Consider the following 13,971-nt stretch of genomic DNA (forward strand, 5'->3'; position numbering starts at 1 on the left):
CTGACACAGAAGCACAGATGACTTTCTCTCACCAGTGTGGACATCTGTCAGCCTACTAATAAACTGTTGCTTATGGAACTTGAAGAATTTTGTTGTGTCATATGAATCTTTCCGGTTCCTGAAGCATTTTCAGTATTTTCTTTACGACCAGGAAGTCAAGGCCATATGAACTTCTCTGTCTCAGCATAAAACACAAACTCAAACAGAAACGAAAACACTGCATACTCTTGCATCATGTGCTCTGGAGAACAAAGACACAAATGTGAGATTTCCGCACCAGACTGTGTCCGTTTGTGCACACGCCGATATATAGTGTTTAGGAGTTTTTCAGTTATTTGATTAGGCTCTCATGAGGAAGAACAAACACACAGCTAAGGACTACTCCAGATCTGCAGATGACCATGACTGGAGCTGTTCCATGGTCGGCTCATTTTCTCTGCGTGTTCATGGTGTGTGTGCCTCCCTCTGATAATGTGTTGCATCACATTTTGTTACGCCTGAAACACTGCGTTGTGCCATTGCAGTAAAACCCTGTCCGTTTCAAATGAGTGCAAACCACAGAAACAACAGTGGAGGAAATACATTTAATCAATATTTCTCACTTCACACTACCCCGAGTGCAAATGTAAAGCTCTGAAAAATACAATCTCAATATAATATATCTGACAGCATTGGTATAGAACAATACACTCTGTGTTTAAATACTGTGTATAATAACGATTTGACCATGTAGTTTTTCAGGTAAACGATCATTTGGTGTGTTCTGGGCAGTTTAGGAAACAACCTTGGGTCCTGCTTTTGGAATGTCACACACGAGAAGTGGTTGCAGAAGGGTATATCCCCTTTTCATGCAATTATCTTTTTCGCTTTTTTAGTAAGCCAAAACAAGTAAACTCAATCAAATTGGACCCAGTGTGGTATAACTGTGCACAGACCAAATTAAAATTTCCAGGAAAATATTGACAACCTCACCACAAATATCCTTGTTGGCACCTGATATGATTAAAACCACCATTGTAGATATATTTAGATATATTTATATAGTTATATACATTTCTTTCCTTTTGTTTTTGTGCATGCTCAATATTGCACATGTATTACACTGCCCTTTTAAAAAGAGTTACAGATTCACAATACATAACATCTGTCTCAAATTAAAAAAATAGTTTTAGTCGACTGTACACAATACCAAAAACACTGTGCTGTTGCCTATTCAGTGGGGTGCTGAGCTTGAAGAAAAACATGTCACCTTTTTTCTATTCTGTATTTGACCTCTGACCTTTGTGAACTCTGCCAATTCTGACCCTGCCGCCAGTTATCATAAGAACCTATCTGAATGCAGCCTCCGGTGGCGATAGCGTGCATTCTTTTCCTTGGCCATGTTGACGCATGCGTTGTGCTTGTTGCTTTGCAGGTGGTTCCAGTACTTGATAAGTTCATTGGGCTGAAACTGGTGAGAGGTGATGAGATGGCTGTACTTGCAGCTGGAGTACGACACGCGCCAGTGGTTGAAGAGGAACTCGTTGGGCGGTGGCGTGGGGTCGATACGCAGCTTGGCCAGGCAGATCCCTACGTACACATCCTCCAGGTGCAGCCGGCGGATGCTCAGGGAGGCCTGGTAGATCTTCTCCGCCAGGTCCCCCGAGAACACATAGCCCGTTCCCGAGCAGAAGATGGGGTACCTCTCGCTGGAGTACAGTTCGGAGGGCATGTACCACTTGCTGTCCTTGTTGCGGTTGGGTGCGTAGCCCCGCATCAGGTAGCCGGTGAAATAGATCCTCCTGGGCGGCAGGTCGGGCTTGAGGAGCTTCTGGATGAGATACTCGGTGTTGACAAACATGTCACTGTCCGTCTTCATCACGTAGCTGGCGTGTGGGCAGTGCGTGGCCACCCAGTTCATGCCCATTAGTGTCTTGATGGTCAGGTTATAGTAAGTGTCCAGGTACTCCTGCTGGATAATGTCGTGGAACTGCCGGCTCTCGTCCTCAATGGCGCGCTGGATGTGTGCCTCGGACTGACTGGAGCCCATTACGCCCAGCAGGAAGAGCCGCACGAAGCCCAGGCCGGCTGCCGCCGTCACACTCTCATTCCCCCATGTCTGCCGGATGGCGTTGCGGGCATCTGCCTGGCCCGGCTCTGCGGCGATCAGCAGCACCAGGAAGGGCGCGGCGCCGTCGCGGCACTTGTGCGGCTCGTTGAGGATGTAGCGGTACGGCTGCGCCGCCAGCCTCCCGCCCACGCCCATCTCTCCCTGCAGGCTGCTGTTGGTGCTCAGCGAGTCCTCTAGGCTCAGCTCGGCGGCCAAGGGCAGGGGCTCTGCGGCCGGGTGGCTGCTCAGGTTGGCCGGGGGCTTGGGCGGCGCGGCGTAGCCCGTCTCCCACCTCCAGACGCTGCGCAGCGCGCTCTGGTTGGCGTCACTGCGTGGGCGCGTGAAGCCGCTGGCATGCTGCTGCTGCACCGTGTAGGCCACAGGGTTCTCCCGGAGGCCCGCGTGGCCCGGCAGCCAGTCCTGTTGGCTGAGGAAGAGCACGGTGGCCGAGAGCGAGGCCAGCGACAGCAGCCCCACTACGTGGGTGCGGAAGAGCGAGCGCTTGCAGCTCCAGGTCATCTTGGCCAGGCAGCAGTGCTGCCGCCGTCGCCACTGCATGGTGCACTAAGGGACCGCTGTGGCAAAACGTGGCGGTCACATCTAATCGCGTCAAACATGCGCGATCGCGAAAAACAGCCCGAGGGTTATCTCTGCTGGCAGATGAGTCGGTCTCAGGGCTCCCTCAGCCCCCGCGCTTTCGCCGCCCTGCTCCACTCCACCCCGCCCCGCCACTGGTGGAGCTAGGAGGGAAGTGACACGCTGGTCATGAGAACTGCCAGGAAGTGCCGCTGTGGCTGATGCTGTGGAGAGTGGCAGGCATACATGCTGCAGGGGGGACACGCAACAGCGTCTTCCTCTGAGGGACAGTTGTCTCCTTGGCTCCCTCCGCCTTACTGCCTCTCTCTCTCTCTCTCTCTCTCTTGCTTGCTCGCTTGTTCGCTCTCTCTCGCGCGCGCTCCACCGTCAGACGAGTGTCTTCGTTATCTGGGGAGGAGAAGAAGGAAACATTTGCAGTGACTGTCGGCACAGAACTGTCATCCGTATTCACAAGATGACTCACAAAGTGTGATATGTGGCTATTTCGTTACTATAAAACTATATCAGCAAGGGTTTAATTAAATCCACAAAAAAAAGAAAGAAGTGGTCTAATTAAAGATGTTCCCATCACTCAGCATGTACAGCAAGGTGCTAGTTAACACTGATGTCATGGATGCGGTTGCCTCGACTTAAGAAACTATATTCTGTCACGTTGATGGAAAGTACATAATTTCCCTCCTGCATCCTTTCTTGTGGCATTTTGTAATTAGTGTGCTTGGATGTGCACACACACACACACACACACACACACATACACACGCGCTGCTTATCATCTTTCACAGACCCTTCAGTGTGGATCTTTAAAAGGAAATGAGTGTGAAATGTTACAGCTGTGCCGGAGTTGTGCAGAGGAAAAAAGGGAACACACAGAGAGCGCTTGTGTGAGCAACGGCTGCTCTGGGCGGAAATCTAAATTGCAGGTTTGCACAACACGATGTTCTGGTCGTTCAGTGTTGATGCGGAGGCCATCAACACCCTCCACCCTCCCCCGCCCCACCCCACATGGTTCCCCAACCGTTTCTACCTTCCACCCACACATTCGTTCCCCTCCCTCCTGCCTCGCTACACCCCCTCCAGCCCCCCCCCTGAACCTCGGGGCTACCGACAAGGAGACGCCAGCCATCAAAATGAATTTTCAGGGTCCAGCAAGCAGCATTGCAGGATCCACTTCCAGCATCCGGAGATAACGGCTCTCACCCAGCACTCACCTACCACCTTTAACTTATCGCCACAGAACCACAGAGGAGGCCAGGCTTGGAGCCAGCCAGACACTTCCTGCCTGCCTTCCGTGACTGCTCGCTTGTGTGCCTCTTTTTCACACACTCCACACCCTTATTTGTTTCACTGTGCTTCTTTGTTGCTGAAATTACCTTTTCATTTTTCTCTGACATATTTTTAGCGTAGCCACATAATTAACAATTTAGATTTGTGGTTGTTTCCTCAATCATTGTGGCAATTATCTGGATTTGTAGCTTTCTTTTTGGCCTTCTAGTCAAATACTGTGAGATTTTGTTTACTTGTTGTTTTATTCTCTCCACAGCATATAAAATGTTGGAAACAGAGTATTGGATATTGGAGCGACTGGCAATTCTATTTGCCCCCCTCCCATCCAAATGTATCTGAAATGCTCATTTCATAAGTAAATGACGACGACTGGACCAGAGTGTGATAACCTTTTCAGCAGAACGTGCTTCTTCAGCACGAGCAATTACAGGGAAATGGAAAGAGCAGTGGCTGGCTCTGCTTTAAAGGTTAATACTCTTCAGAACTGAGCCGGAAAGATTTCTGTTGTCTGCGGCATAAGATCCAATTATCAGACATCCCGGAGAATGTATACAGATATGTGACAAACCATCCCACCCCCACACCTCTCTCCAACCCTCTCCCTCCTTCCCTGTGCTTCAATTTACTATTGTCTAAAATATCTGCAAATGGTCACATACATCCGTTGTGGCATGCATGAAAATCTGATTATATTTCTCAATCAAATGCGTTTCCCCTCCATTTAGCCATCTCCTGCTACACGCATCAGTGTCTGTTCCTCCAGGATTAATTTAATAGTTAGTCTAATTAAGAGACAGGGAGATGCCACAGCGGTCAATAATTAGAGAAGCTACATGATATCATTAGACATATGCAAGCGAAACACCTGGAGTCACAATAAATGTGACACGGATGCACAATGCAGAAAACCAGGCCTTTTGGTGTGGGACTATGCTACTGACATTAATTTTGAAAAAAATAAATAAAACAATATCTATTCAGAAAAAAATAAATAGAAAATATGAAAATAGAAGTGATTTTTCCTCGATACTTCCTTGTTGTCATGCAGTTAAACTCATCCTGAGGACTACTTTGTAATTGACATGTAGAGTGAATTTGTGCACTCAGGAGTCATAGACTTATTCCCATTAATGTAATGTCTTTGATCCACATTATTTAGCTACTGTTTCATTTGTATCATTACTACAACATTTATCATCTATGCAAGTGGTATAACCCTGTATGCTTATATAGCTTGTATTTAAAAATGAAACCCATGAGAAATACCAAATTAGCCTGGGTCTTTTGGGTCCTGACTAGAAGACTAACTAAGAAATTCACAATGTTGACATCTTAGACAGACAGGATGAGATGTAAATAGGATTAGAATGGTTTACCGACAACTAATGTACTCATCTGTAGCAGGCACAGGGTTTTTGTAGCTCAACCTTTCGCGAGGACTCACTCTTCCCCCCAAACAAGCTGCCGGTTTCGAGCACAGCTACCAAGCTCCCCTGCTCTCTCAGCGCCAATGAGTGAGAGCACACCGACATGGCCTTACTACAGACCCCATTCTTCAATGTGTGCCCGAGGAGCTGAATATTCCATTACACAGTGGCAGTGCCACTGCCTCTAAGATGTGACTGAGAGATCAAAACTAGGAAATTCTATTTTGAAACCGCTGTTGCTAACTGATTACTTTACTTCAGCTGTTCTTAGAGGAGGGACATTATGTACATATTTCATCAGCACTTTCAGATGTCAAGCTGGTCAGGGGAGTATAGTGCAGACAGGAGCTTCACTAGCTTCACTACACAGAGAGAGCTTCACTGACCACCCTGTTTATTCTGGACTCAGAACATTGGGTGATGAACGGTGAAGTTCTCCATGTGTTTGAGGGTGTGAACCTATATAGATGTATAGCCTGTTGAGTCTACGGTCACATATAGCATGGTGCATTATATTAAAATAGGAATTTTAGTTTCTAACAGGATTATTTCTTTGTACACACAGGGATATGCGGTAGAGACGTGCTAAAACTGTCTTGGTAATGTATTAACTTATTTTGCCAGGTTTTGTTTAACTTATTTGGTCAGCTTTCATGGAAGATTTGAGGAAATGAAAGTAGAATGTGACGCACTCACAAACTACACACTCATCCATCTCCCCCCTTTGCCACGAACCGCATGATCTCTCGGGGAGCCGTGCTGAGACTCGCAGTCGACTAATGTCACAAGGCTGGCCGAGGTGTCTCCATTTTTCATTGCCCGAGGGCCAGGCAGAAGTAGGGCAAGTCATCAGAGCCTCTGACATGAGCTTTTCAGCCAGGGATGGGATTTGTTTTATTTACTGTATGCCTGGAACATTCACACGCCACACAGCCTCACTAATACATGCCCTCATCACGTTGCATAAGGGTTTGAGATAAGAGCTCCAGATTAGGTACAGTGGATTTGGGGCTTGATTGATATTTTTCCCTGGTTTTGGACAGCGCTGCTCCCATGTTACTTTCCAGTGGCCAACACTCTTCAAACTAACTTCTCTTTTAATAAGACTCCCTTCCCCCTGTCACTTCCTGTGTGTGCTTTGGAGGGTGAACTCTAAGCAGCTGACAAAAACAACTGATCTACAACAGCAGAAGCGGAGGAGTGAATAAGCCAAGAGACGGACATGATGGGTGACAACGCTAATTGAAGTGGATTGATCTGGTCTTCCTTGCCATGCTGGTACAATTTGCAGTACTTGGTGTTCTTTCCCCCCCCCTTTCTTTTTGGGAGGGGGGTGGGAGGATACAGGGGAATCTCCAAAACACACAGTAGAAACTGAAAAGCATGAAGGCAAGGAACAAATGAAGGAAAGAGAGCTAAGAAGAAACCTACCTCCATTCGTGGCAAGCAGTCAAAGTGATCTGATGTTGGAGCCGTCTGTCGACACAGTCCGCACGCCATCTCCCCAACCCCCCCCTCCCTCTTCTCTTCCACTACCGCTGGAAATGAAAAAAGATTAATCTGGGATAATGTGCTCCTTTCCCCTTTCCCCTAATCATCAGCACACATCAGCAGCGGCTTGATCCTGCATGCATCAGTCTTGGCGTACAAGCTCGTCCATCTGCTACACTCTATCCGGGGCGATCATTTCCTGTGCACTCGCTTGCTTTGATTGCCTCCTGGTTGCCTATGAGCTCGCACTTCTTCTACTTCTACTCCGTCTCGGCCAGCATGGTCAATCCCTCCCTATCTCGCTCCGTCTTTCCCAGAAGGAAAACGATAAGGGTAAAAATAAGTGCAGAAAATGAGGGGGAAAAAACTTCAGCATCCTTCCTTTCTCTCTCTGCCCCTCTCCCCAGTTTGTGTGCAGTGCGCATCTGATATTAATCTCTCTCCAGACAGACAAGCAAGGCAGTCAGCAGAACTAGCAGCAGGCAAAAGCAGCCTCAGCACTGATGTTAAAGATGGTTGTATTGCCTAGTCCCTTTTTTCCTCCCAGCTAAAAGGAAGAAACAAAAAAGGAAACAGAATAAAAACAAAACAGCTTGACTGTGGCACAAAAGAAAAACGGCTCCTCTGTTTTGGTTCGGGGCTGGCCAAAGGGAAGGGCTTCCTTCTCCCTCCTCTTCTCTCTCCTCCTCTGGTGGGAGAGGGGCTGGGAAAAAACCAGCTGCTGACAGACTCCGGCTCTAGTGACTGGGGGAGCCGACGTCACAGCCTACTTAGCAGGGGATCCCACGTGACCCATTTAGATTCACTCCCACCCCCAACCCCTCTCTGTGAAGGAAAGAGGGAAAAAAGAGAAAAGGAATTTAACTCGATGGTCGCATAATGCAAGCGGGGGAAGAGAGGCAGGGACAGAAGTGTGGGAGAGATTAGGAAAAAAAGAGAGAGGGAGAGACAGAGAGAAGAAGAAGAAGAAGAAGAAGAAGAAGAAGAAGGAGAGAGAGAGAGAGAGAGGTAGCACATGTGGTCAGATGAAGGAAGTCTGCCCTGATCATCTATTGAGCATATTGTCTCAAGTATTTGTGGAAAATAACATAAAATAAAAACATGTTTATTTTATTGTGACAAAGAATTGCTGTCAAAAAATGAAAGACTTGCAGAACTAAATATAGGGGTTTTATAGGCTTCTAATGCTGATGCTTTTGTCTGTTATAAAATATAGAGAGGGTGCTGGAGTATCAGTGGTGTTAAGTCTCTTGTAATTAGAGATAGAGTATTTCACCTTGTCACGACGAAAATCGAAAAAAATAAAATAAATAAATAATGACCCATATTACTGACATACACCTTGCTCACTGTAAAGCCAAATCAGTTTGGACTAATAATAAACAAGGAGAACAAGCCAAGAGTCACTTGTAGGTGTTCTGGATATCTCTGTGGGCTAACCCCAATACACCGCTCTCAAGATTCCAAACATGTGTGACATGCAAGGTCAGTGTATGAAAATGGACTCCCCTGTGAAAAAGCCCCAGCCAGTTCCAGTTGTGGGGGTTCGGTTGCACGTTGCGCGACTAGCCGCGTCTCCAAGGCGTAGGCACATTGTAAATATTGTAAGATATCACAGCAGTTCGGAAGCTCAGGAGATTGAATAATTAATGGCGGGTCTCCCGTTGACAGAAATACTTTGGAGGCCATTAGCTCGGCTATCTGGCAGGCACCAGCATATTTGTCAGAGGAGAGTAACATTCAGGGGGGGTGATTGATTCCCCTCTGGCTGCCAGGTTAGAATCGGTGTCTGCACATTAATATCGGGTGACATCTATTAAAGATACGACTTCCTAAACGTCTGGCTTGGCTTGCTCTGGGAAGAGATGCGTATCGAAATGCAAATTGTCATCATTAATTGTTTGCGCACTGAAGAACCACACACACATACACATACACGCACACACAATACATACACACACACACACACTCATACAGCAGGTGAGAGAATGAAACCGAGAGAATGAATAACACAGAAATGTTATATCATCTAAAGCCAGGACAAATTTCCTTCCTTCGTTTGAACTGTAGCCATGGAAATCACCAATCTAACCAAGGTGTCTAAGAGTCCTTGGGCTAGATGAAAGATAGAGAAACAAAGTGTACTTCTCCTTGGGGAAATTACAGTTGCTTTGAGCTGCAAGATTATGCAAGGGTTTCTCTCTTGGCATGTAACCTTGCTGTCCCTGTGAACCAGTGCATTTCCAAAGTGCTCTGTTGAAACAGCATTAGGCAGTCTGCATGTCAAGCTTTCTGCACAAACCCTCCGTCATCTCCATCTCCCACACTGCAATCGGCATGGCTCCAAGCATTACCGAAGAGCTCGAGAGCAGGCCGGTAAAATCATGATAGTCTGTGAGAAAAGCCAGGACCCAAATAGCAGGAAAGTGTTGAGAATTTGTGATATTCTGTCTTTTTCTTTCTGGTGAGTGAGAGGGTGGTCCATGGTAGAGGAGCACTAGCAAATTGTTAAATTTCAGCGGGGAGAGGGAGAGATGTGGTGAACAGGGGTAGGTTGTGGGGTGGGGGGGTCAGTGGCAGAAATGTGTTGAAAAATTGTTCAATTGCTGAAGGTCTATGAATGTCAGTGAAAAACCCTGTGACCTGAGACTGTATCATTAACTCTTCATCACCCCTCTTCAAAGCCTGAGCCTTTTAATGTCAGCAACTCAGAGGAAGGCATCCAGAAACCAGCACAATTCTCAAAGCAGACATTTTGCTCTCTGTACTGTTATACGATTAAATGTACTTATTCATAAATCATATCAGGTCACAGACTGAAGGAACCATCAGGAGAGTGTTGTCATATATCTTGGGACTGTGCCTTATAATCTTAGGAGAAGGGAACACTGTACAGTGTGCAATGCCATTTTCTACTATGAAGAGTAGCAACCTGAGACAGCATGCAGACTTCTGTACTTTAGGTGTGCAGCCATTAGCATATCCCTGTGTTAAGATAAATTATGTTTTGTGGGAGATTTGTCATTGCAAACTAGTCATGATTATCAATATTCATTTACAATCATTATGACAAGATAATTATATCATGCTCAGCAAAGTGCTTATGAGAGCTAATCAAATTTCTCAATGACATCATTTCAACATAACACATTTTTTTATCTCCATTTCAACTACTGTAGGCATACTAAGTAAATGAACTTGAAATTAACAGGAGCCACACATTAAGGCACCAGATATTCTGTATTTATATAGATATCCATGTAAATCAATGGCCCAAACATTTTGAGATTCAAAATGAGTCTTTTGTTTTATTTGACATCTAAAGATAGATGATGACCTACAGTATTAACTATGCAAAGAACAGCAGTAAAAAAGTCTATTGCAGATGGAGCATACAAGGGAAGGTCCTGACTGTTGGTCTGATACAGCTAAAGCATAGCAACAGCAGGCTACACCCATAAATGAGCAGATGTGTATGATTTGTGCTATATGCAGATATATAACACACCAGTGAGACAGACACCAGCTATTCCTGGTGGAAACAAAAGGAAGCCACTCCCATGGAGTCAAAGCGAGAGGAAGCTGTACATGAATCAAGATGACAACCTGGAGTGCTAATCAATAAGCAGGATTCAGTTAGTCTCCCCTCTGATGGAACATTCCTGAATTGCACACAGTCTTGTCGACATGGCTGAGTTTACCCAGCACTTTTTATACCGCGACCTGAATAGTTATTCAGTGTTTCGTCAGCCTGCACCATATGTTTGTGTGTACACCCTTGCACACCTGACCCGGAGGCCTTGGAAATGCGTCCAGTGGCGTATAGCGAATAGAAGAGATGTAAATGCACACATGCTTTGCGAGCACTCTTGGCTCTCCATGGTCCCTGCCTCTAAGACACGCAAACACAGACGCTTATGCTGGCTGCCTGTCTCCCATTCGCCTCGAGAAAGCGAGCTACAGTACTGTATGTCTCATATTGGTGTGATTTATCCCTCCCACCGGTTTCCAGGGATAATGCGCCCAGTGGAACTGAAACAAATAAACAGTGATGACAGGCAGAAGAACACAGATATTTGATTTGTGGGGAAAAAATCCACTAAGGTGGATACTATTTTGTTTCTCTGTCTTTCAGGCAAAGTACTAGAGACAAAGATGGCCCAAATACACTATGATGCGTTGCTGCTTTGGAAACAATTAAACATTCATGAGAGTGAAAACAGAAGCAATGCAACAGAAGAAGCAGGCTGGCTGATATAACTCACCTAAACCTCACCTAAATGGTCTTCTCCTAAAACTCACCTACAGTAAATGGTCTTCAACAAGGGCAAAAGAAAAGAGGACTGAATGAATGAATGAATGAATGAATATGCTCACACCTGCTTCCCCACTATAATAATTAAATGAACTTTGGTAGCCTACAGCATGCTGTGGAACACATGCATTTGGGGTATGATGCAAATTGGAACGATAACCTAATCATAGAAGCTTGTCCACAGTTAGAGTGTGGGTGAGATAAAGAGTTTGACAGTTAGCACCACCGACAGCTTCAGTGTTTGCTATTAAAATTATTGTCTCAATATCACAAACACAGAGCCAGCCAGTAATCATATACGGCCACACAAAGTCATGTAATACATACATACTGATATTACAACATAGTATTTGCAATAACACAAGATAGTACATCCCCAGTCTATAACGTGGTGTTTAATTATAGCCAATTGAGAATGGGATTTACACACCCACAAAATATATCCCAAATCCAAACTAATTTCATTCCCACCAGAGAACGTATAATTATAGCATTCTGATTATTATGTTAAAGATTAGGATAGCCTATTTTAATAATGGCAATAAATTGTGTAAAGCCAATACTGATACACAGGTCAGTTTGTTGTCCACTCCAACACATTTTCCATAAATAGGCCAATGCTATAAAAAAGTACATTATGATAATGCACCTTAATCAGTCTTATTCAAATTAAAGAACAATTATAAATACTACAAATATTGTATGCAGATATTTCTTTCTGATATCCACTCCAAGTACTTGGCTGTACTGTAAGTAACATGGCTCTGAATTAAGAACCCCTTAGAACCCTAGACTGTTTTAAGGGCTTTTTCTTTAGTTATAAGCATTTATTATGACCGCCGCTTCGCTGCGCGGCGGTCATATAGGTTTAGTCAGAATTTTTTTTTTTTTTTTTTTTTTTCTTTTTCGCATGCCCAAATTTCAGTCAATGAGTCCCGGGACACTGAAAGACCGGGGTACACGAAACTTGGTGGGCATGTAACCCCACATGGATAGCATGGAACCATCGTTTTTCGTTTTGATCTGTAGCCCCCCCGCTGGACTGGACCCCCGAAAGGAGGGTAGGGCAGACACAGTTTTCTGTGAATATCTCGAAAACCGTAGGGTTTAGGAGGACCTTTTTTTTTGTATGTTGATCTCAAGGGGCCATGTCAACCCATTCCATAACCACTCATTTCATGTATAGCGCCACCTAGTTAAACACAAAAAAGTAAAAATGAGGTGTTGTAATTGAAGGTATCTGTGACCTAACATAGTCAAAACTGCACGAAATTGGACAGGGGTGGGCAAACTGCGGCCCGCGGGCCGGATCCGGCCCGCCACGCACTTTCATCCGGCCTGCTGAGCATTTCATTTGGTTATCAGGCTGCTCGCTATTTTTTTTTCCTGCGATAGAGACGACATTGGTTAGCTTTACTGCAAACTGCTTTTCACTCTCCTTAGAGAACGTTTACAATGTCAATGTCAAAACATCATGTTAAATAGAGATAACTTCATGTTAAACTAAGTTAACTCTTAGGTATCTCCTTTGCAGCAGATCTAACGTGAACATGCGATCCATTTAATTGGGAACGCGTCTGCACTCGAGATCAGATCAGAGCCGCAGGTTCCAGCTGGCTTGTCATTGTTGATAATTGATATCTCCTTCTTATAAGAAACTTTTAAAAGGAAATCATGAAGGCACCAGTAGTTCCCACTATTGACCATTTAAAAAGTGTGAGAGGGCCATACCGTAGCAGGCAGAAGATCATTGAGAAATAAACGTGAATTAAAGTGACTGTCTTAAAGCGACAGTGCACAATTGATACATTTGTTAAACAGCATAAAATTAGCAGTATTTTTAAGCCATTAATATTTCCAAAGAAATACTTTTCATACTAAATTATAGGCTATAAAAATGTATTTTTTTATGTGTGTGTCGTGGGGGGGGGGGGGGGGGGGGGTTGTTGTGCGGCCCGCAGGCCAATTTTCAAAACCCAGTGTGGCCCTTGAGCCAAAAAGTTTGCCCACCCCTGGCCTAGGAGGTCCAACTTTTTTATGTATGTTGGTCTTAAGGGGGCATGTCAACCCATCCCATTACCACTTATTTCATGTATAGCGCCACCTAGTTAAAAATTAAAAAGCAAAAAATGAGGTGTTTTAATCACATTATCTCTGGCTGACAAGGTCAAAACTGCATGAAATTAAAAGTGTAGGATCATTATGACACCCTCCGAATGCATGCCAAGTTTTGTGTACTTTCGTTCATGGGGGGCCTTACAATAAAATAATTTATGTTTACATTTAGTGACGTACACCAACACCTAGTTAAAAATTAAAAAGCAAAAAATTAGGTGTTTTAATCACATTATCTCTGGCTGACAAGGTCAAAACTGCATGAAATTAAAAGTGTAGGATCATTATGACACCCTCCGAATGCAGGCCAAGTTTTGTGTACTTTCGTTCATGGTTGGCCTTACAATAAAATAATTTATGTTTACATTTAGTGACGTACACCAACAAGGATTCCCGGGACACTGAAAGACCGGGGTACACAAAACTTGGTGGGCATGTACCCCCACATGGATAGCATGGAACCGTCATTTTTCGTTTTGATCTGTAGCCCCCCCGCTGGACTGGACCCCCCGAAAGGAGGGTAGGGCAGACACAGTTCTCTGTGAATATCTTGAGAACTGTAGGACCTAGGACAGAGGTGGGCAAACTTTTTGGCTCAAGGGCCACACTGGGTTTTGAAAATTGGCCTGCGGGCCGCACAACAACCTCTCTCT

At 45.0% G+C, this 13,971-nt stretch overlaps 1 protein-coding gene across 3 annotated transcripts in view; it reads right to left on the reverse strand.

Annotated features, from left to right (window-relative positions):
* Window positions 1-566: 566 nt before the first annotated feature.
* Window positions 567-13,971, reverse strand: part of b3galt2 (UDP-Gal:betaGlcNAc beta 1,3-galactosyltransferase, polypeptide 2) — a 14,709-nt gene continuing 1,304 nt past the window's right edge. Inside the window, exons 1-2 of one of the 3 annotated variants that reach the window (XM_076278456.1) lie at window positions 6,829-7,824; window positions 567-3,073 (exon numbers count right to left, since the gene is read on the reverse strand). In XM_076278456.1, the coding sequence (XP_076134571.1) occupies window positions 1,319-2,647 (1,329 nt within the window). In that variant the 5' untranslated portion in view covers window positions 2,648-3,073; window positions 6,829-7,824 and the 3' untranslated portion in view covers window positions 567-1,318. Of the gene's footprint in view, window positions 3,074-5,346; window positions 5,676-6,828; window positions 7,825-13,971 lie in introns of those variants that run through there. The other 2 variants (XM_076278457.1, XM_076278458.1) reach the window with 2 other exon arrangements.

The sequence above is a fragment of the Alosa pseudoharengus genome, unplaced genomic scaffold (genome assembly GCF_046254945.1).
Source record: "Alosa pseudoharengus isolate Yale_2024_CS ecotype anadromous, Long Island Sound unplaced genomic scaffold, YU_APseudo_1.1 YU_APseudo_1.1_scf_11, whole genome shotgun sequence".
Lineage (NCBI taxonomy): Eukaryota > Metazoa > Chordata > Actinopteri > Clupeiformes > Clupeidae > Alosa > Alosa pseudoharengus.